A 22,977-nucleotide genomic window follows, 5' to 3' on the forward strand; every position below is an offset into this window, starting at 1 on the left:
AAAATATTTAAAGCTAGTTGACAAACAGTCCCACTAGTCTCCTGTGAATGCCAGCCACCGGATTTATCTTGAAAGTGAGGAATATTTCATTCTGTGCTTAGCACAGAAGAAAGGGGTGACCTTCACAAACACTCCAAAGGGCCTGAGCCTGGGGAGCTCAGCTCCAGCCACAGTCCCCACATTCACTCTGCGTTGTTTTCATGCCTGCTTTTGAACTTCAAAGGAATAGCAAAGCAAAAATAAACAAATTACAGTAGCATTAGAGCTACTGTGTAAACAATAAAATACAGGAGTTGTAACAGCCGGTAATGGGGGTGGGGAGTGTGGATTGCAAACATGTATACGGTCAAAATTTTGTTCTTCTGTTTTCACCATTTGTTTGTATTGTTGCTGACAGCAAAGGAGTGTCGTGACACACACACTAACTTCTTTGTGCCCTGGATCTGTTACTCAGATGTGACATGTAATTGGCGTCCTTCAGAGCCATGTATGGAGTACCTACTGGGCACCTATTGTGTGCAAACCATCGTGGAGAAAACAAAGGTTGGCCAGACAAGGATTCAGCCCCCTGAAAGCTTGTAATGGAGGAGGGGGATAAAGTACATTCCAAAATTAACAGTAAAAGGAGACAGAGCATCTGCCAGTTGGGAAGTAGAAGGGGAATTCAACAGGAGAGCTGCCGTCTGGCTTGGGCACCAGGGAAGATTCTCCTGGCAGGTGCCTTCCATTCGAACCTCACAATACAGAGGGTGCCAGGCAGGGAGGATTCAGGAGAGGGCTGGGGCTGCCAGCCTCAGGTGGGATGGGCACTGTGAGAAGGGGTTGCGTTTGTGAAGGAGAGGACAGGAAATAAATTTGGACAGGGAAGGGGGGGAGACTTTAAATGCTAAATTGGCATGAGAGCTAAAGCCAATTGGAATTTCCATCCCTAAACAGACCAAATTATCAACACAACGCCTTTCATCTCATAAGTCTTTTAATATTGGAAGAAAAAAAGGTATAAATGTCTTAAAAAATTCTTTTCAAACAGAGTTAAGATCTTTGTAGCACCTATATGCCCCTTTCCCAGCAGCAAATAGACATTACCCAGCATTAATGCCATATGTGAATGAGTAAAATATCTGAGCTATTTTTTTTTTTTACTGTTTCTTTTGGAAAAATGCTTTGGGAGGTCCACAGACAGGTTCCTGAGCCTGTGGAGAAGGAGGTTAGCATCTTGTTTCAGCCACCTCCTGCCCATTTACTGATATTAAACATTTGCCAGGAGTGGCAAGAGCTTCACACCTCTGACTCTGAGGAAAAGATAGTAAGCAATCGGCCTGCTGAGTTCTCCCCACTGGTTATGGCTTTAACGATGCAGGTTGCAGATCAGCCTTCAGATGTCAGTTCTGAACCTAGAGCTGCTCATGTGTTCTTCAAAATAACGGACTTCAGAGTTGCCACCCCCCCTACCCACGTGCTAAGCCTCCCCAGTCATCCCGTTTCTTTTTAGCAATTACGTTTGTTTGTTATCTCTGTCTTTCTTCTGGCCTTTGGACCCAGTGGAAAAAACATTAGTCTGTCTTATTCTACATCTGCACATCACAGGGCGCCTCGGCAGTGCCTTCACACCCGCACCCCCTTTTTCCTGTCCCTTTGTCAATTAGGGGTAATAAAAATATCCACTTCACAGGCCCACACTGTACTTTCTCTAACAAACAACACTACGGCTCTATAAAGGTAACTATTGTCATCCAGACTGCAGAAATAGAATCTGGCATCTCTCTGTGAGACTTCTGAGATGAGTCATGAAACCTGTTGCTCCATTTGGGCTAAGAAAGATATTAACATTGGGCTGAAGAGTACACATTCCCTCCTCATAGAACAAGTCACTGCTGACTATTTATCTCCAGATGCAATGGAGAAAGCAAAACTGCAAACTGGGGGTTCAGCCGAAGCTTTATGTCAGGTGCACTGTGGCATTACAATTATCAACTCATTTAACCTTCACAGCACATTACACGAGGGGACTTTGGTTGCAGGTGGAGAACTCAGGCTCAGTGGGTGTAAGTAATTTGCTCGAGATCACATGGTTAATAAGGGACAGAACCAGAGTTTGAAACCAGATGCTGTCTTCTTTAAAACACAGATGGTGACAACCAGGTAACAGCCAAGTTACACTGTTGCCCCTATAAAGATCTGGAGGGACACATCAATTTCTTATCAAATGAGTAGATGTAGTCTTTGATCAGAAGAATTCTGGGAAAACAGGAAGTTCCATTCTGATGGAGAGGCCAAGGTTGTGGGGGGCCATTTGTCCCTGCAGGGCTGGCTCCAGCTCAGGTTACATCAGGGCTGCATGGCACAAAAGAAAGAAAGATGGGGGGACAGTGAATGGGGGTCAGGAAGATTCAGTCCAAAGTGACTGGAGTGTGTGCATGAGCCCCCAACTATGCACCAAGCTGCATTGAAAAAAAAAAAAAAAAAAAAGAGCCTTATTGGGAAGATAGACTGGGATGGCCTCCTGGAGGGAATTTTTAAAAAATACTTTAAATCAACTAGAAAATGTGACATGGGTGCATAGTGTGATTATTCAACATTCATTATTCACTGCGTGTTAGGAGCTTGGTTTGTGTGACCCCCTAGGTCTGGCTGCTGCTGTTCCTGTGTCACTCCTAATCGTTTTTTAAACTGACTATGTCCTTTTAACCATATTTTTAAAAATTGAACCTCCCCAATGTGAACACTCTCCACTTTGCTACATAATGAGAGTACTTTCATTCCTTTAATGTTTGCTTTTCTCTTTGATCTAACAATTTCTGTTCAAATTTCACAGTTTTCTGTTGCTTCAGGATTGAAAGAACCCATTACCCTGCTGGGAGCTTAAAATAGACTTTAAAAAATCTGCATGGTATTTCCTCCCAGTGAAATTAATTTAGGTTTAAATGCAGGGAGTGGGGGGAGGGACACACCTCTTGCTCCAGTCTCTGTCTTGCTCGCACACCTGAGCAGCTTCTCATCCTGAAAAGCACAGTCAGACCTGTGGAGAGCCAGTCTTCTGTCTTTTGTGCAGATTCTTTGCAAGACAAAGTCAAAGAACCTCTTTCTCTCTGATACCCCGCTTTGTGTGGGCACGATGACATATTTGGACCATCTCTATTTCTTTGAAGGCCAACCTTAAATGCCCCATGGACCCTCCGGGCACTGCCCACGGCTGGGGTACTTAAGTGCAGCTGGATTATTTTGCTGGGTGTTTTGAGGGTGTTTTACAAAACTTACCTTCTTGCAGGGGTGGGACAATCAGCTCCAGAACAACAAAGGACAATTTGAAGGGGAGTGAAAGGAGCGCTCCACAGTCGCTTGGCATCCCAGGCTCCCTTCTGGCTAACAACGTGTCCTTAGTGGCCCCGCCTGCGCCCTCTCTTTTCCACCCCGGCCCGCTCCCTGCTCTCCTCAGGCTGGCCAGGCACAGAGAGCCCCAACACCTCCCCGCCGCCACTGCCAGTCGCCTTCAAACCCTTGGAGCGTTGCTGCACGCTCGCCCCGAGCGCCCCGAGCGCCCCGCGGCGGCCTCCGCAGCACATAGGACCCCTCTCCTCGGTCCAGTGTCCTCCCGCCCGCGGCACGCAGTCTCCCCCTCCAGCCCCGAAGCAGGAGCTGTCAAGCTCGCTGCAGCTGATCCAGCCCCCGAACTCCCGCGTCTCCTCTCCTTCCTTTGTGTGCTCGCGAGCAGAGTTGGGGCGGAGGGAAAAGGGGGAGGTCGCTCTGTCTGTCTGCCTCCCGCTGGCTTTGCCCGGGCTGCTTCAAGTGCCTCTGGGAAGGCAGAAGCCTAGGAGAGGGTGAGGGTAGCAGGCGGGGTGACTTGGGGACGCCCCGGAGCCCTGGTCCCGGCGGTGCTCTGCGAAGTGCTCACCGCAGCTGGGGCTCGGCTGGAGTCACTATCGGTCCGCTCTGCCCGCCCCTTGGCCTCCCTCCGCTCCCACCTACCTACCGCCCAACACCCGGAGAAAAGCGGTGCAAAGGCGCAGAGAGGGACGGAAACCACAAATAAATAGCGGCGGCAGCAGCGCGTCATCTGGCGGAGCAGGAAGTGCAGGCAGAGTCCAGAGGCTGGTGCTTTCTGCGCGTCCCTAGGACTTTGACATGGGCTGGGGGCCGCGGAGGCTGAGAGCGGCCGGGCGAGGGCAGCGGAGGCTGCGTCCGCACCGGGGCTGAGCGAGCAGCGACGCGCGGGGCGCGGAGATGGCAGCGTCCAGCAACTCCAGCCTGTCCGGCTCCTCCGTGTCCTCTGGTGAGTTTCAGCCTGTCGGGCGCGGCTGCCGCTCTGGGTCTCTCGCCCGCGCCCTGTGATGGATAGAACCTACCTGTGGTCGCCCTGCCCGCTCCGTCAGAGTGGGAGCAGGCGTCCGGCGTGACACTTGTTTGGTTTGCCATCACCCTCAGTGCCCACACCACCTCCGTGCCTGACATCTGACAGCGCAGAGGCGGGAGAGCAGTGGCGCCCTTACTGTGCGGACACAGGCGTTCTGGGGATTTGGGGAGCAGCATGGAGAAGCGAAAGGAGCAGGGCAGGCTCGCACTTTCTGGCGCAGCTGGAACTGGGGCTGGCTGGGCGTGAAAGGTTGGGGTGACGCTGGGCGTCTGGACCCGCTTGCAATGACGCTCCACTACGATGGATGCCCAAATTCAAGGCAAAGGGGTGCAAACCCTCGCTTCTCGCAGACTTGATTTTCTTTGTTTGTTTCAGAAATTAGCTCCGTGGAGAGACACGCTTGGGGCATGGGTTTGAGATGGAAGTGATGAAGGGATTGTGTCCTTCTGCTCCTGGTTGAAGCCAGTTAGGGAACGGGAGCCTCTGACAACTTGCCTGGTTATACAAGAGTGTGTGTGTGTGTGTGTGTGTGTGTGTGTGTGTGTGTGTGTGTGTGTGAGAGAGAGAGAGAGAGAGAGAGAGAGAGAGAGAGAGAGATATTTTCCCTGCGTGGCCTCCTGGAATATGCTCTGTAATTTCACTTTCCAGGCATACATTTCCCACCCACCCCCAAGTACAACTGAGCAAAGGAAGGGCTTCTTTCAGCTTTTCTACGGTTGATCAGATGGTCTAATTGAAGAGAAAAACAAAACTTAGTAATGAACCTGAAGGAGCAGGAATCAATAGAAGCACCCCCACTGGTTTTCTGAGTCTGGCGGGTTTCTAATCACAGTGATGCATGGGGTAGAATTCTTTTACCTCTTTGGTCATTGAAAACTTTAATGACAAACCTTCAAGGGATATCTGATAAGACATTTCATGTGGTGTACAGTATTTGGGGCTCTTGAAGTCCTAATGGAAACACTCAGTATATTAATATTGTATTAATTCCTATTGTGTATTATGTTTTATCACCCCAAATTAAACTCAAAGAAAGAAACACCTTGTTGGAGACATTGGACAGCCAGGCAGGCATTCAGGAACCATACCTGTAGATGTGTGACTAATTAAATCATAAAGGCAAGGTGAATTTGACGGCAGCGCAATTGTGATGTGGCCTGAGAGGATCACTTGAAAGCCATCTGTTATCTTTTTTGGCAGGTTGAGTTCCAGGGAAACAGCACTTCCTTGCTCGATCACTGCCAACCAACCAAGAGCTCAGTGCTGTTAGATGTACAGATAGTTCAAGTTTCTCATAGTAGCAGCCAGTGGGACAGAACAGTCATATCTTATTAAGAACAGCAACAAGTTGACCGCCTGTGGTTTTGATTCTGAGAACTCAGCAAATGCTACAGCTTATTTTTAGTATGCTCAACCCACTGCTGCTGCTTCTTGATTCATTCTGGTTGACTAACATTGAATTTGAAATACAGTGATGTTGGCTCACAATTAGCATGTGGTTATCCCTCTCATCAAACTTCCCACTTGGAAAATCAACTCAAGAGGTAGAGGTGGCTAAAGGGGAGAAGGGTAGAGAAAGGGCCCGACAGCAGGCGCTTCCCATGATTCACTGATGGCATGAGTGACAGGTGATGTGGCATCTGAGTTTTCAGGCCTTGGTGTAGTGTAAGAAACCTCGCTGAAAAACCTAAGTCACCCTTAGGAAAAACATGTGGATTTGAAGCAGCAGTGCTCATAGGCTTTACATGATGGTAATTGCTTTGCAGACAGGCTGGAGATGCTTGTGATGGTTCTCTTTCTTGCTCAGCTACCCCTGTTTTAAATCCTAATGGAAACAGAAGAATTATGTAAAAGCTGCAATTCAAAGAGCGGGCCTGGGTATATTATTTGATGTGAATCAACCTGGGCCTGCACTCATATTGTCTATTTCACCAATTAATCAGGCACTTTGTCTCAAAAAATAATGAGAACTGTAGTTCTCTTTTTAAACACACTTCTCAAGGTGTGAATCATGAATAATTCAGATGACACGAGCAATTCACACCTGCGAGAGGTGTTGGGCAGGAAAGAATAAAGCCTGTTTATGGTGGCAGCTGGGTTCTCCCGGGCAAAGGTCAGAATCTGAGCAGTGAGGGCACTCCATCAACCAATCACCATTGCTGAGGGCCTACTGTGTACCAGGAGTAAGTCATAAACCTCAGCTTCAAGAAGGGTAAGCTTGAAAAACAATTCTGGGTTTCCTCCTACCTCTGAAGGTTTGTGATTACTGTCTTTGAGTTCTGGTTCCACCACTAACCAGTTGGGTAACTTGGGGTGAATTATTTAACTTTCTCAATTTTCCAGAAATGAGGCAAATGCTAATAATAGGACCTGCTTCTTAGGACTATTATTGAGATTAAATGAGATGATGTGTGTAGAGCATTTAACACAGGGTGTGACACCTAAGTACTTGATGTGAATAAACTTTGCTCCTTGGAGGAATGAAAATAAAAAAAGGCAGTCACTGGCTCAGACTTTAGATGCAGAAATAAGTCCAACACACGTAAAATCTGCCACTTACAGGGCATGTTATATTTGATCTTGAGTTTGGGGCTCCATTAAACAAGCATTTATTGTCTTTTAGGTTTCAGGCATAGCCCCAAGTGTTGGGGATGGAAAGGTGAATCAAGATCCTCACCTTCCAGCAGCAGGGGTGGACAAGCCCAGATCAATCTGTGTTCCAACTTGACTCCATGAAGAATGTGGAGGAGAGAGCAGGGAAGAGAGGATGACCTCAGTTTAGAGGGGTCAGTGGAGGTGACCTATGATTCAGCCTTAAAGGATGAGTAGGGTTTTTCCAGAAAGTAGAAAAAGGGGAAGGCATTTCAGAAGGAGGAAAGAGCTCGGGCAAGGGCCTGGAGATGAAGTTCATGACCTAGTTTTCAACATCCTTTCTTAGGGCTATTGATCTTTTTTCTCCTCAGTGACTCCCCATCTCTGCACAGTTATGCTTATAGGGCCACAAGCAGCATGGCGCACAGAGCTGCCAGGTCACTGCCTGCTGCTGCCGATGTAGGAGGCTTCCTTTCTGTTCAGGTACCAGTGGGTTTAATGACACAGCTTTGGACAATCAAGCACTGTTGGTTCTGGAGTGACCAGCCTAGGGAGAGGTGAACTCGAACACCACGGGTCAAACCTCTCTCAGGGAAGTAGCCATGGAAGCTTGAGGTTCCTCTGCGTTTGCACAAAGAGTAAAGATCTAATCACTTCTTTAGTATTAAGCCCCAAATCTGACTTTTCTGAGAATAGGTTCACACTTGCCATTGTTGAACGCATCATGCACATGTGTCATTTGTCTGTCTTAGCAAGGGAGACACAACAAATGAAACAATCAGGTTAAAATTAATTTTGAAATACATATTTGGAGAACACTTTAGAAATTTCCTTCTGGAATATTCAATTATGTGCACAAGAAATTGCTTTGCCTTTGTTTTAATGGTAACTGCTGGTAATTAAATTTCACAATCACCTAGATTGGCAGGAAGGTTTGATTACCTTTATTTTTAGTCCCTATTTTTAAGCCTTTAATCTAGCCTGTGATTATACTCTGAAGTAAACTGTGGTTGATTTGCAAAATAGTTTTTTTAATCATTATGGGTTATAGTTGCTTTTATAATTGAAATAAGAACTTTTTGCATGTAGTGATGCAATGGCCAAATGGATAATTGCACAAAGAAAACAACTCAAGTAAAGTAATAAGAAGCTATGAGCTGTTTTCTAGTAACTGGACTGAATAAAAAAATAAATATTAAAGGGGCCTCAGGATAAGAAGTTGTTAAGATTTTGAGAACATAAACACACTTATAGAATTGAAATCAAAATAGACTTTTAAAATTAAAATGCAAATGAAAATGGGTAAAAATCAGTATTAGGTGCAGTTATCAAAACTTACATGGGAAAAGAACATTCCTGAATAGGGCGAAGGAGTTACTTCCTCAGATTCTATGCAACAGTAATGTGGGCTAGGAAAATACAGTTGTCCCTGGGTATCCACTGGGGATGGGTTCCAGGACCCCCATGGGTACCAATTCAAGGATGCTTAGTCCCTCATATAAAGTGGCAGAGATCCATGCATACTCCACATCCACGGATACAGAGGCCTGGCTGTAATGCATGGGTGTTGATCCTAGAGACGATAAATAGGAATTTTCATTCCTTATTATTAGAGAGCTACAACCAGTGACATACACAGACCTTCATATTTCCAGATGCAGAAGGTAAAACTGAAGTATACAACTGCTCCCAGGACTTACGTATGTGAAATCAGAAACTCCAGGTATCAGACACTACAAAACAGGGTGTCTTTGCTGAAACAGAGGAGTCTTCTTGTGGGCATTGGGATTCTCCAGAAATATTCAGTTATGTGTCAAAGCCATTTCTTTATCTTTGTTTTAGTGATACCTGCTGGTAATTTCATATCATAATCACCTCAAGTGGCCAGAAGATTTGATTACCAAGAAAAAAATGTGATTTCAATAAAAAACTCAAATAAGAAAAATCACAGAGCTAACAGGAACCCCCTGAGAGAAATCGTTCCCTCAGATGCGCAGTATTGTTGTTTGCTGTCTTCTCGGTGACCTTTCCACACCTTGTTTTAACTCACTAGAGTTTCTCTATGCATTTGAGGGAACCCAGGAGAACCCAGGGGCAGAGAATCAGAGGAGAGGAGGTCTGTCTTAAACACCACAGCATGTCTGTAGTGTCTGCCAGGGGCCTACTGACCTGTGCACTTTTGTGAACATGCCAGATGCCCCCCACTGCCACCAACCCTGTGGAGTGCTTTGAATGGCCCCGACGCTTGGTAAGCTTTTAGCGGGCACGGAAAGGAGGTATCTTCCAAGGCCAGTCTGTGCAGGGTTGAACTAGACGCCGTGTTCTCTGAGCTGCGGCCTGGGGCCCGGCCCCAGTGTCAGTCCTGTCGGGGGCCTCCTGCTGTTCTATGGGATAGCCTGGTTTTGGACAATAGTAAAAATAACCAGATGCTGTGCTGGGAAAACTTGTACGCGAGCTATGTCACACTGGCATGTTCTGGAAAAGAGTTTTCTGCCAGAAAATTGAGATTCCTGCCAATTTGATATAAAGAGAGAGCCGTGGACCTAGTGATGAACATAGGATTAATAGTATCTATCAACCACCCACCAATAATTTACCTTTGATGAATATATTTGCATTCTATGGCTCCTGAAATATGTCACTCAATTTCTAAAATGAATGGTTTTCCTTCCTTCCTGTCATCTTTCCTTCCTTCTTTTCTTTTTTCCCTCTTTTGTCTCACCTCCCTCCTTCCCTTTCTCTCTTCCTTTTCTCACCTGCTATTATGTTGGTCAAATGTCTATTTAGAGATTTTTTTAAAAGCATAAATCCTGCATTTGGTCTATTTACTATGAATAATTTCCAAATCTCCAAAGCACCTTCTGGCTTCTCCTTCCTTCTTCCCAGTGCAAAAGGAAGCTGGTAGTCAGCTTCTCGAGTGGCTTCCAGTCAGAGGGTTAAGGTGGATGCCTGAGACTCTGGTGTAGCTGGTTGGTGTGATAAAACACACTCGTGTGTCTCAAAGTTACTGACAAACCTGAGGTTTATTTAGAGTCTCCACGACTCGAGGAAAACCCAGTCAGGAATGTGCTGGCCCCACACGCGTCTGCTCGGCCACGGGGCCCCTGTGGCTGTCTGCTGGGGCGGGAGGCCGAAGACCTGGCATGTGTGCATTGCCAAGTGTGGATCCAACTTTTTCAACTGTGCACCCAGGGAGAGCCATCCACCAGCTGCTTGTGCGAAGAGCCTGCCTTTCCCTCATTTATTATTAATCGCACATCTTTGTGGGGGCCACTCTTTGACTATAGCCTTTGCCGTATGGTCTCGTCACAGCACTGCCTGGCTTCAACAATGCGGCCTATCAAACTCACCCACCTGCAGCCCACTCAGCACAGAACCTCAGCAGTGTGTAGTGTTCTTTTAAATCATTCAACGTCAGAGTTCCCATAGACACTCTCTAATAAAGGTGTGCAGCGAATAGCCTTACTTAGAATGCTGTAATCACCTCTCGGGCCTGAGGTTCAGGCCTGCAGCTGAGACATCCCCATCACACTGTGCAGGCTGCCAATCACCCCTTGCCTTGGCGGGCCTGCTGGGGAAAGCACTTCTCCTAGAGGAGAAGCTGGATGCCAGGAGCCGCCTGGCAAGATCAGCTAGGTCTGTGGAAACAGTTTGCTTCCTTGAGCTGGTGAGCAATCCCGTGTTCTGAAATGTGTCTTCATCAGATGTCACAGTAAGAGTCAGAAGAAGGTCTGGACATGTAAGCCTTTAGCCAGAGCACTGAAGCCCTGTATTAAGGCCTTTGAACCCTTGGAGTCCTCACACCCTTAACCAGGGCCCTTGAGCCCTTAACCAAGGCTCTCATACCCTCAACACAGGCACTTACACCAGACACTTTGCCAAGCCCTGCAACTAGCAAGCTGTGTGGTCTTGGGTGAAATTAGCCTCTCTGGGCCTCAAACACCTCTCTGCAAACTGCAGTTGTGACAGCCTGGTTCCTGGGGTAGACATGAGTTTCACAGAGGTGACCGAAGTGTGGCTTCCCACAGACGTGACCTTCATGTCCCCTCATAGATGCCACTCCTCTCCCTTTCCTCTCTTCTTCCCTGAACATCTCTGAGCCCCAGCACACTTGGCTATAAACCAGAAACAGCCATATCTGATGAATTTATTCCACAGAGTTGCCATTCTTGAAGCACTGTTTGTGAAAATACTTACAAACTGTGAAAGCAACCAGCAGCACTGAATGGCTGCTTCGTGTCATTCTGTTTACATCATTGCATGTAATTCTCACACTACTTCTCCAAGGTAGACGTTATATCCTGTTTGGCAAACAAAGAAATAGGTTCAGAGAGGCCACGGGGCTTGGATTTGAGATGTTAAAGTTAGAACAATATCTTCTTCATTTCAAAGACCATTCTTGTCCTTCCTAAGGGGTTAGTTTGTTTCTTTCTCTATTGTGAAAATTTTTGACATCAAAGTTGAAGGCTGAGCTAGATGTTCATGGTTAACAGAGAAAACACAGTAACGTAGTTGTGCTGAGGGCCAGGAGTTATTCAGATCCTCACTCAGCCTGACCAAGGCTTATTCTCTCTGGCGTTGTGAACTGGGAGGTGCTACCAAGTCATTACTCTGCCCAGAGAACTCCTACGTCTGTGGACTTGTGGGAAACTGTACTTCCCCATATTGCCAGGTGAAGGGTGCCTGGGTGTTCATTGTACCACTTTTTTATTTTAAGATTTTATTTATTTTTAAAGAGAGGGGAAGGGAGGAAGAAAGAGAGGGAGAGATACATTGATGTGAGAAAGAAACGTCGATCAGCTGCTTCTCACACATGCTCTGACAGGGGACTGAACCTGCAACCTAGGTGTGTGCCTGGACCAGGAATCAAACTGGCAGCTTTTCACTTTGTAGGATGATGCCCCACCAACTGAACCACACCAGTCAGGGATGCACTGTTCTTACAATGAAAATTGTACTGAAAATTGCTTAAATGAAAGAAAAAACACAAGGGGGAAAAAGAATGGTAACGCTTTGCATTGAGGTGATTATCTTCACTGGAGTTTGAATAGGACTCCATTGTGGGTGAGCGCGTGGAGTCTTGCTATCACCACAGGAAGCTCCCAGATTCCAAGTTTTCAGGCAGCGGAGCATATGTTTTTTAGCTTCTATCCCAAGCGGAAAAGTAAAGGAACCAAAACTGTGGAAGGAATTCAGATAGACCTCACACAATTCCTACCTGAGAATTATTTTCCTCCTGAGCTGGACTGACTTTTACATTTCCTTGTCGGGTTAGCGCGAGGAGGGACCTTGGAGGTTGCTGGGCAGATTCCAACGTTGTGTAAGTGAGAGACTCAGGGCCCAGAGAACCGCAGGCACTGGCCAGAGTTGCTCAGCTGGCCCATGGCAGAGCTGCGGCTGGACTCGTTTGCTAGGACCCACGCTCTCAGGACGTTAATTCTCCATTTCTCTTCCTGGCTCACCCAACAGAGGAGCATCATCCTCTGAGAATTTCTTGCAGACGTTTTTCCTGTCTGACTTCATAGAGGCTGTTCTGCTTCATTATTTAATATCTTCAAAAAAACAAATCACAAAGTGCTTTGTATTTTAAATGGGTCTTACATCTCGAAGCTGCTGTGCCGATGGAGGCAGGCAGACTCCGGCAACCTAGGGCCTGCTGTCCTACCTATATTTAGCCATGCTGTTCAGTAAGGTGGCCACTAGCCACATGTAGCCATTTCTATCTAAATTTAAACAGTTCAGCTCCTCAACGGCCATAGACACATTTCAAGTGCTTGCTGGTACATGTGGCTAGTGGCTGCTACATCAGACCATCAGAAATAGAAAGTTTCCATTGTTTTGCAGAAGATTGGTTTATTGGGTTAGTAGTTCTAAGACTGGGAACTTACTGGTATAAAATTAATACACTGAGGATGGGAAATATGATAGAATGTTCTCCCATTCCTGCGTTTGCTTCTCGTGCTGCTTAGGTTATATTTTACTAATTTTGCAAATCAGCTTTTCTTTTACAAAAGTAATTTTCCATAACTTTGAGGGAAACTGTGGAATGACAGCTGGAGGGTGCAGTTGGGGACAGGAATTAAAATGTTCATAAACTTTCCTAGTCCTGAAGTTTGACTCAAGCTTTAAAAAGAGGTCTATAGTTTCTCTAATGGTGGCCCCATTTCTTTTTGAAATGACCCCCAATGAGTTGTAATTTCACCCTTAAAGTGGAAAAAATGTCCATGTCCAGAAGAAGTTTGGATCTTATCATTGCATCTCTTCCAAAACATCATAAAGAAAATAGGAAAACTGTGAATATGTGGACTGAGGTTGCTAGTGGCATATCCGTGCCATATGATTTGCAAGAGATCTTCTCCCAACTTGGCCATCGGCAAATCATTGGCCTCAAAGTCTTTTGCTTCTGCCAAAGGCCCACATATGGGGCAAAGCAAATGCACACTGCTTTTAGAAAATAAAGTTAGCATTTGGAATTTCAGCACTTTTAATTGGGGGAAAATGCATGCAAATAAGATGCAAGAACGTGACAGTTCCTAAGAAAAGGAAGCTGCCTCCTCCTTGAACTTCTGTTACTATCAACAAGTGCAACGAAAAAGTTGGAAAGGTAAGAAGTATCTCCAATGTGTCGAGCAACTGTTGAGAAAGAGGTGCATGCCGAGGCCACTGGACTCAGAAACCAGGATCGTCAGAGGACTGTGGCATGCGCAGTGTGTTCTCTATTGCCATAACTCAGATCATACAGTTAGGGCAGTTTGAATCACAGAATCACTTGGCTGGTGCCCTTATGCAATTCTGTCTCATCTAAGGCCCAGTCCCGAATTTCATGGTGCCCCGTCATTGCCCTCTGTACCCTCGGTCCTGGCAGACTGCCATTCTTCATGGCAGCAGGACCTAGCACTTCCTTATGATTTCAGTTAATGCCACACTAACATCCTGAAGTGTTTTTCTTACGTAATTTTGCTGCCAAAGAATAAACCTGAGGGATCAATGTTAGGACGTCAAGTAAATAGGAAGCAAGGCCTGTGGTTTTGTGCGTGAATCTTCTGTAGCATCTCCAGGGTGTGGGGGCTGCAACATTGAACTGCAAGGGGCTGCTTCTCCAGCCCTGGGCCTGCACTGTCCAGTATGGTAGCCAGACGGGCCACGAAGCCATTGAATTGTGGCCAAGCTGAGATATGCCGCAGGGTAAAACACACACCAGAGTCGAAGACTTAGTACCAAACAAAAAGACAATTCCAGATATTACATTGACTCTATGTTGAAATGAAAACATTTTTGGGATAGTAGGGTAAAGACAATTAATTAAAAATTTGTTTTACTTCTTCAAACATGTTTAATGTAGCTATTAGACATATTTGAAACTATCTACATGACTCATATTATATTTGCATTCGAGAGCACCGGTCTGGACGACTCCACTGAGAATGCTCTAGCCTTTATCACAGACTCCATCACACATAACTGCTGATTCACCGACCAGTGGCTCTCATGGTTGCCGCCATGTCCACTCTCCTAGCCAGAAACTTACCCTCCCTCTCCTGAGGTCCAGCTCAGCCCCACCTCCCAGGTCCCTGTTTGTTTTAGGCTCAGCCATCGAGAGCTGTCTGTCATTTTACAGGGTCTATGTCAGGAAGCAAAATGAAATACTCCACAGAGGGATCGGTTGGTGCTTTGATCAGATTCTTACGTAGGCTTTCTGCTTTGTTTTTGGTTTTTGCTTCACCATAATTCTAGATTTTTTATATTTACTTGTTAGATTTATGTGCACCCTTCCCTCCAAAGAAAGCCCACAATCCTGCAATGCCTCAGAGTCGGAAAGAAAAGCTGAGAGAGGAAGGAGCTCATTTTTCTCTTGACCTGTGCAGAGAACATCTGTGTGATAGTCTTTGCACGGAGGCTTCTTGACATGAATATGTGTATGTGTAGACATACTTACACATATGTGTTTGTGTGCAGGCATGCATGTGTCTGTTTTCATGTGTTTCTATGTATATGTAGGCACAGAAAGCAGAAGCGGATTAGGTTTCAAACAGAAGTTATTTCTAACCAAATATATTACATATAAATTAATACCAAGGGAAATGAAAAGTCAAGCCCAGCATTTCTTTTAGTAATAAAAGAATTCATTTGGGATTGTGCTAATGATATGTAGATATTAATACACGTAATTTGGCTGCCTAATATTGATTTAAGTTGCTCATTCAAATTCACTTTATTATAGGAAAAATTAGCCATTCTGTTTTACAGTGTTTGTCCCTGCAGACAGTGAGACCGTTAAACCATGGTTATTGGGTAAATAATACTATTTCACTGACTTTCATATGCAAAGAGAACATTATTACATCTCCTTCAGGAAGTGCCCTGTGAGTTGTTGGTCTCTGGCTGAGACCTGCTGAGAGGAAGCCAGCTGTCCTCTGTTCACTCCCCAGCCGGGTGACCAAGGTCCGGGGCCGAAGGTGCTCTCAGTGACCCGGGCACATTTTTCTTCTAAGTGACGTTAATGTGCCTGAACTTTGTGTTGAACTTTGTCCACATGAGAGCCCCATACTTCTTTCAAGCAACCAAACAACCCACATGCCCTTTTCTCTTAAAAATATGAATTCTTCCTCCGAGGAAAATGCAGTTCCTGGTGACTTTGTAAACTCTTTTGATAGAGCATCAGATTCAGATCAGGAACATAACCGCAGAAAATCCTAGGCAGGTGCAAACAGAAGATCGGATTTTGAATTAGACAATGTAGTTCCCTTTAAGAACCTAGTAATTGCCACAGTACCTATGTGGTTCTATAGTCCAACCTCAGGAATAGCACTAAAGGGTATTTTGTAAAAATGCACAACTGCCTGTTAGAAAGAGGCGCCCAGCACACCTTTATTTTCCATGAACTGCTGAGCATAACTGTCATTGAAGAATTCGTAAAAATGTGCTTCCGAGTCTGTACGTTGTCTGAGCTGGTGCCCCGTCTTTGGGTATTAAGTTCCATTTGTTTTTTGACCCTAGAGCGTCCTGGTGCTTCTTTCTATCGCTTTACATGTAAGTCTCTGAAATTTACATCCAACATTGGTGTGCGGGTTTTGTAAATGTGGGTTCATCTGAACCCTGGGCTTCTGGGTCAGGGTTGTGGAACTGTGCTGGGAGTTGGGGACCCGCTGTCTGTGCTCACTTGGGCCTCTCTGCATTTCCATCTCCCCATCTGAAAAACAGCATAATAATACTTGTTGGGAGATTCAAATGGGGCCGTGTCTGTGAAAGAAACTTGCAATTTGAAAATCTGTGGACAAAATATGAAAACGTCAGTTCTCGCGAAGTTCCCCTCCTAATGGAGATGCTCCGCAGGTTCCTTCCCAGGGTGGTCTGTGACCACTCAGACCACATGATCTTCTAAGACAACTGGACAAATCTCCCCTAAATATAGCCCTTTGCTCTCATTGCTCAGCCTTTCAGAACCTGGAAGTGTAACCCACCAGTACGGAATTTCCCTGCTCAGAGCCAGGCTGTACCGCACATCCCTCATTCCCATCCATGTGTGAACTTAGCCAGACAAATCTCTCACCCAAAGGGACGCCACCGTTTAAACTTTCCAAGCCAGAAGGGTGGCTGTTTTTAAATTATACTTGATATAACATTCAATATATGTAAATGAGTATCTGTGACACATACACGTTATGAAATGCAGTCACACCACTCATAAAAAGATAAATAAAAAGCCACCACCTAACCTAGGATCATTATCTGCCCTTGCATCTTCCCAGGCACGTTCCTCCTTTGCCTTTCTGTCTTCTCTCATTCCCTTCTTCCAGAAATAGCTGCTGCTTTGAAATATCTGCTTGTTATTCCCTTGGTTTCTCTCCTCTGTTTAAATAATTTTATCACGACGGTACATGTCCCAGGAGAACAGACATTTTTGTCTGTTTCGTGCACTGCCAAACCCCAGTGCCTGGAGTAGTGTCTGCCATGCGGCCGGCACCCAGTAACTGATTGTTGAGGGAGTGGACGTGTTTCCATGGCAAGCACTCCATCATGGGAATGAGGCTGCAGCCCCTCCCTTCAACTGGTGTGTAAATCAGTTCCGTAAGAACCCCATCGCTGGTTCACATTAGCATGTGCCTTTAATGATTTTTAGAAAATTAAAAAAAAAAATCATGACATGGATGATTTGCCCTTTTTTGCAGTAGGAGACTCCTAACAAAGTCACATGGACCTTTTGGGACCAGGACTTCTTTTTAAACTTGATTTGTAGTTCACAAGCACTTCTCAAGACTAAATAATAAACACTTAAGGAACAAAGCAGTAAAACTGGAGCCCAACAGAAAGAGCTCCAGAGAGATTTTTGGGGAGCCAGACAGCACTCATAGCACAACAGGGGTGAGCCTTGCAAACACCATGCTAAGAGCAAGAAGACAGTTCTAGAAGAGCACGTGTTGTGTGGTTCCACTCACATGACATGTCCAGAAGAGGCCAATCACAGAGACAGGAAGTAGATGAGTTGTTTTCTGGGGCTGGGAGGGTGGGAGGGAAACCGGGACGATGACTAATGGGTGCGGGTTGTTTGAGGTCAGTTGTGCGATGGTCGCAGGTATTTGAACAGACTAAAAGGCATTGAATTGTGCACTTTTAAACAGGTGGCCTGTTGGGTATGTGGATTCTATCTTAATAAAGCTGTTATTTAAGAGGCAAAAAAATATATATCGATGTAGTAGGAATGAGAAGGTGAAAAGGCCGTACAGGGAGCAGGCAGGAAAAGCACCCGTAGATCAAGTCCTTCCTGGACTGGATACAATCAGACAAGACACACTCACTCCACAGTCCTCGGTATCTCGATCGCATGCAGGGTGCCTCTCCTCTTCCCATTTCTACTTCCACATTTGTCTTTTTCTGCTGCCGGCCCCCAACTCCTCAGAAGGTTCCATGGAGATGTGTTTCTATGGCTGGCTTGTAGGGCCAGCTCGGCCCTCCCCAGTTTCCCCCAATGGCTGCCAAATCCTGGCGCTGGACAAAGCAATTAATGCTTTTCTCATGACTAGTTAATTAGATTTTTATGCAGCTTTTCAAGCCCTGGGAACAAGTCTTCTGCCCTTGCTGTGGAATGTAAGTCATCCGGGCACCAAGTTTCCGGGTATGTATCTGGTGTTGCTGCGTGTTATCAGTGGTTCTTCCATCGCTGCCTCGGCGTACCCCACTCGGTGGACGCATGGGCAGACCTTGCCAGGGGTGTTGTCTGCTGCTGCTTTTGTTGTTTGTAATCAAAGAGCTGACACCCTTTGATTGTGTCGGATAACAGTATCACACCGTAAATACTTTGTTAGAAAGACTAAATTATCATACCGGTCCAGCTGTCTCAAATGTTCTCATGGTGTTGACTTTGACTTTGAACAAGTAAAGAAACATGCATTTGATCAGACCTTAAATATGAATATTAAAAATGAAATTTTCTAAAACCACATAAAGTTCACTAGAATGGATCCCATCAACAAACATTTTTAAAACACTTACTGGTTCTGAGTGCCAGGTTAGTACACAATACCCCTCCCCACCATGTTCGGAGTCTACTAGAGCAAGATACCCTTTCTGTACATTGGAGGCTGACCTGGTCCGGGTGGGGAGCTTATGGAGGTCAAGACTGGTGTCTTTGGGGAGCACAGTCCCCTGGGTGGCTGCTTTTATGGGCAGACATTAATCTTCAATGGCCTGTGTGCATTTATAGGGTGGCTGGCTCCCCCTCACAACGTTCAGAAGGCCTGTCTGCCTTCTGTCAATGACAATGAAGACAAGCACCCCCACAAAATACAGATAAATACCCATTTGTGGGAGTATGAAGGCAAGGCAAGGACAAAACTGTCTTTCTTAGTTCTCCCCATAGGCTCCCAGTTGCAGTATTTTCCTGGCACCCAGAGGAGGAAGTGGGTCTGGGTTACAGTGGGTTTGTTGTTGTGTCCTCCATCGGGGGAAGTCTGGCTGCCTCGGTTGCCTGGGACAGCAGCACACATGGGCAAGGCATTGTGCCTCGTGCTGGCCTCTGCATCTGCCCTGACATCTCACTCCAGGTGTGGATTCTATGCCCGGGTCCTCCCACTTCCTAATGCCACAGGCCAAGCTTCCCCTAACAAAAGATGTGCCGTCCCTGAGGCCTGAGGTTCACGCCTTTTCTTGTGCTGACACCAACATGCAAAGCACATTGACATCTCCTCACTTTCTGACCAGAACATTCCAGGGCGTCATTATCGTATTGGATAGGATGCTTCTGCTGCATACACAGCAAACCCTAAGAAGTGGGAGATAGGAACGCCATACACGGTGGCATATGATACTGTCTGCTTCCCTGCAGTTCTCTGGGTGCTGCTCTGTTGGTGGAAGGGCTTTGTTCCCAGCCTTGCCCTCCTTTTGATGTCAGGATGGCGGCAGCAGACATCACATTTAACATGAGAAAAGTGGAGAGGGAGAAAACCTTTCTCACAAGTGCCCTCCCCTGAGCAGATTGCCCCTGGCCTCACTGACCACAGTTTTGCCACACAAGCATCTGTGAACCAATCGCTGGCAGGGGAATAGGATGCCCACGATATACTCAGTCTCATCATGACTTCCTTTCTATGATGGGAGTGAAGTCAGAGTCTCAGAAGGGGTGAGCGCCCCTGACTGCTTCAGGTTCTGTGAAGGAGGAAGGAAGACCCAAGAGTGTCCCCCACAGGTGTGTCACGAATGTCCTCAGCCCTGGATTCTCTAAGGCCACCACAGAAACACTGAGAGTTCTGAGAAACCTGGCTTCTGCTGGGCAAAGGACTCAGTTTAGTAGAGAATGGAACAATTGTGCCCCCCTCACTCTGTGGTAACATTCACTCCCCAACGAAAATAGTTTTGCTTCCCTTCTGAACCGAGGAGACCAACAGCTTTTTCTGATGCATTGTTTTCACTCATTGTTAAAGCTTTAAGGTTTAAAGCACTTTCTTTCATGGTTATGGAAAGATACAGAGCCGCCCATTCAACATTAGGCAGATTCCTTCTTTCCGATGAAAAGTAGGATGGTGAGGTTGCAAGGTTTTGATTCTTGACTGATTTTAACATCATCAGGTCCTGGTGTCAGAATTGTTTCATAAGAAATTCAGGGAATAATAGTAGATGATTCAGCCGCTCCTGGTTGCTATGGCAAGGAAACTTTAAAGCTTTGATTTGTGAGGACTAGTGATCATTAGCAGCTCTTTGTTTTTGAAACAGAGAGCCCTGCAAATGGCCACGGCCCGAGCGGAATAAATGATTGGCGACTCACCAGAGAAAGACTCTCAGGGTGTTGCTAAAGCAAAGAGGACTGGCAGAATGCTTTGGAGAGCAGGTTCCGGCTGTTTGTTCTTATGGCGGGATCTTTAATTTAAAGATTATTGGACAAGGAGTCCTGTGACTCAGGTCTGTGCCAACTTCATCTCAGAGTTCGCTGTTCACACGGCCTGGGGCCAATGCCATTACCACTGTGTAACTTTCGAGGCTCATCTGTAGAATTATTAGGTGGCACCGGATCATCCCTGAGGGGCTTGAAATTTGATGAGTTTCTGGCTCTGCTTATTTTCTCTGGCCAATCTACCGTGCCGTGATGCCTCCCCCAGGGAACGGCCCTCCCTCCCCACACGCGAACTTCTCATACCGATTATCTTCGGCACCACTGTTCTAGGCACCGGGTTTGTAAGATGTGAAGAGTGGCTGTTGGGGGCCTATGGGACACTCACCTTTCCATCGTCACTGCGAGCAAGCCCAGGGAGAGCTCACCCGTGCTCCCGGCCCGTATTATACAAGCACCTTGGACTGTGACTCACACTAAGAAACATATTTTACATCACAACCCAACAGAGACACACACACATATCATGTACACACATGTAGTTTGATGTGCATTTATTGAGTATTTACCAGTGAACAAAACAGACCAAAATTCTGGTCCTCGTGGGGTTTCAGAATACAGAGACAATAAACAAAAGAACTATTTGTAATTCATTTATGTCTGTATAAAGTAAGTGAATCCTTATTATATGTGATTATAATGTATATAACTTATAATTTCTGTAGTAAATTAAAAAGCAGTGAGCTCCAAGGAGAAAATAGAGGAAGGAGGGAGATAGGAAATGCAGGGGTTCTTCTGAACATTAAGTTGTGTGGCCAGGGAAGGCCTTATTGGGGAGATGGCGTCTGATGGCAAGGGAGCCCACGTGCAGACATCAGGAGGAAGAGAGAGCATCCCAGACAGAGGGAACAGCATCTACAAGTGCTCAGGCGCCTGAGTGTGCCTGGCGTGTTCCGGGCATAGAAACGAGACCCCTGGGGCTGATGGGAGTAAGGGGCGAATTGGGCTGAGCAGTGAAGCGGGGAGCACATCACGATGGGCCTTGTAGGCCCTTGTAAGGGCTCTGGTTTCTACACTGAGTGAGAAGCCTTGGCCCTGGAGCGTTCTAGAAGAGTGCCATGATCTAACATCTGTTTTCACAGAAACTCTCTGGCTATTAAACACAGACTAGCCATAAATACTTCATGTGCACGTGTGCCTCTTGAAGATGGGGACTCTTTTTTTAAAAAATAACACTGTATATAATTACTGTTATCTCATGCACACATGCACAAACCCATGTGCACACACATACAAGCACTGACTCCCCCTATTTAGTTCAATCAGCAAGGTCTCTGTTCATTAATCTGAGGAAAGAAATACAAGTGACTTTTATGAAACAAAGCCATGGTCATGCTTTTTCACTCCCAATTCTGAAGAAGGTTATTTCTAGACCCTGCCAAAACCCTCGTTGAAGAATTCCTTTCTACCTTTCAAAAACGAGTCATTTCAATCCTATTTCCTTTTGGCTCTTTTCTTTCTACGTCAATATGGCTCCCTTTTCTGTGGCTTTTGGCCAATTAATGGTATGTGCCTAGAGAGAAGGGCCTGGGTCTTATTGTCTTCCTACCACCCAGGCGCTGAAATTGGTCCTAGTACGCAGTAGTCCTCAAACTTTTGTTAATGTTTTACTTCCATTTTTAAATGCAGAATTGGAGTACCAGCTCCTTGGCCCTCTGGCCCATCGCTCCTTTGGCCATATGTTGGCCAAACCTCATTGCGACCTGACTTTCTAGAAAGCTTCATCCCTACCAGGATGGAAAACTTCCTGGATCAGTATTGACTCCTTGGCAGCGGCACTCAAGTTAATCTCGCTTCTTACAGAGCAGTTTTTGTCCCTTCTGTCCCATAAGCTTGTTATTCTCAGTCAGCCGGGTGTGATGTTTGTCTTCCTGGGCTATGCGCCCTAATTGCCACCAATTCATTGACCAGAGACTGATTTGACATGGGCTACGTTACTGAAGACACCGTTACTTCTGAATGTGTCTAAGAGTCATGATTTCAAGTAGAGGTTAAGTAAATATCGTTATGTTTGAGTATACGGTATATCCTAACCCAGTGCGAGGATCCCTTTATTGATTTACCCCAATATTTTATGTGAAAAGATGGGAAGGGGGGTGGCAGTACTCTGAACCTTATTCTTCTCATCCTTGCTTTCTCTGTCCTTTCCCCCTTCTCTCTTCCGTAAACGCTGAGTGTGTACCTGGTGCCGGCCACTGTGGGTGCCCCTGAGAGGGACATAAAGAGATAGGGAGCAACCCCTTTGTAACTCTAAGAGTCTGTCCCCAGGGCATCGTCACCCCATAAAGGCAGGGAGCCTCAGGTCACCAGTCAGGAGTAGAGGGCCTGCACATCCTAGCCTTTTAACAGCACCTTTTGGATGAATGACTGAAAGGACACACGCACCTCACCAAAAGGGAGTTTACCATCTGTCCAAGGGCCGATAATGAAGGTGGACTTCGTGGAACTTTGTAGCACTTACAAAGTTTTTGTCAGTGACAAATATTTATAGTTCAAAACTCTTCTCTTAAATTGTTACCCCTTCAGAGCACTGTCTTCTGTGATTTTTGTCCCTTCTTGAAGAGGCCAGAATTTTCACACAGGGACCCTTTCAAAGGGCAACACAGGCAGGGCCTCTTGACGGAAAACAAGAAGGCAGAACAGGAGGCCAGGC

General features: G+C 46.0%; 1 protein-coding gene and 1 long non-coding RNA gene across 2 annotated transcripts in view; one reads left to right on the forward strand and one right to left on the reverse strand.

Annotated features, from left to right (window-relative positions):
- Positions 1 to 555: 555 nt before the first annotated feature.
- LOC119035232 (uncharacterized) lies at positions 556 to 3,345 on the reverse strand. The gene is made up of 3 exons (XR_005079744.2): positions 3,259 to 3,345; positions 2,952 to 3,019; positions 556 to 2,334 (listed from the first exon to the last, which is right to left on the reverse strand). It is a non-coding gene; the product is annotated as an uncharacterized LOC119035232 (long non-coding RNA).
- An 834-nt stretch (positions 3,346 to 4,179) lies between these two features.
- The window catches only part of CHN2 (chimerin 2), a 257,379-nt gene continuing 238,581 nt past the window's right edge, over positions 4,180 to 22,977 (forward strand). Inside the window, exon 1 of the mRNA XM_037126517.2 lies at positions 4,180 to 4,270. Coding sequence (XP_036982412.2) covers positions 4,222 to 4,270 — 49 coding nt within the window. The 5' untranslated portion in view covers positions 4,180 to 4,221. The remainder of the gene's footprint in view (positions 4,271 to 22,977) is intronic.

The sequence above is a fragment of the Artibeus jamaicensis genome, unplaced genomic scaffold, assembly GCF_021234435.1.
Source record: "Artibeus jamaicensis isolate MK-2021 breed Jamaican fruit bat unplaced genomic scaffold, CSHL_Jam_final contig_3230, whole genome shotgun sequence".
Classification (NCBI taxonomy): Eukaryota; Metazoa; Chordata; class Mammalia; order Chiroptera; family Phyllostomidae; genus Artibeus; species Artibeus jamaicensis.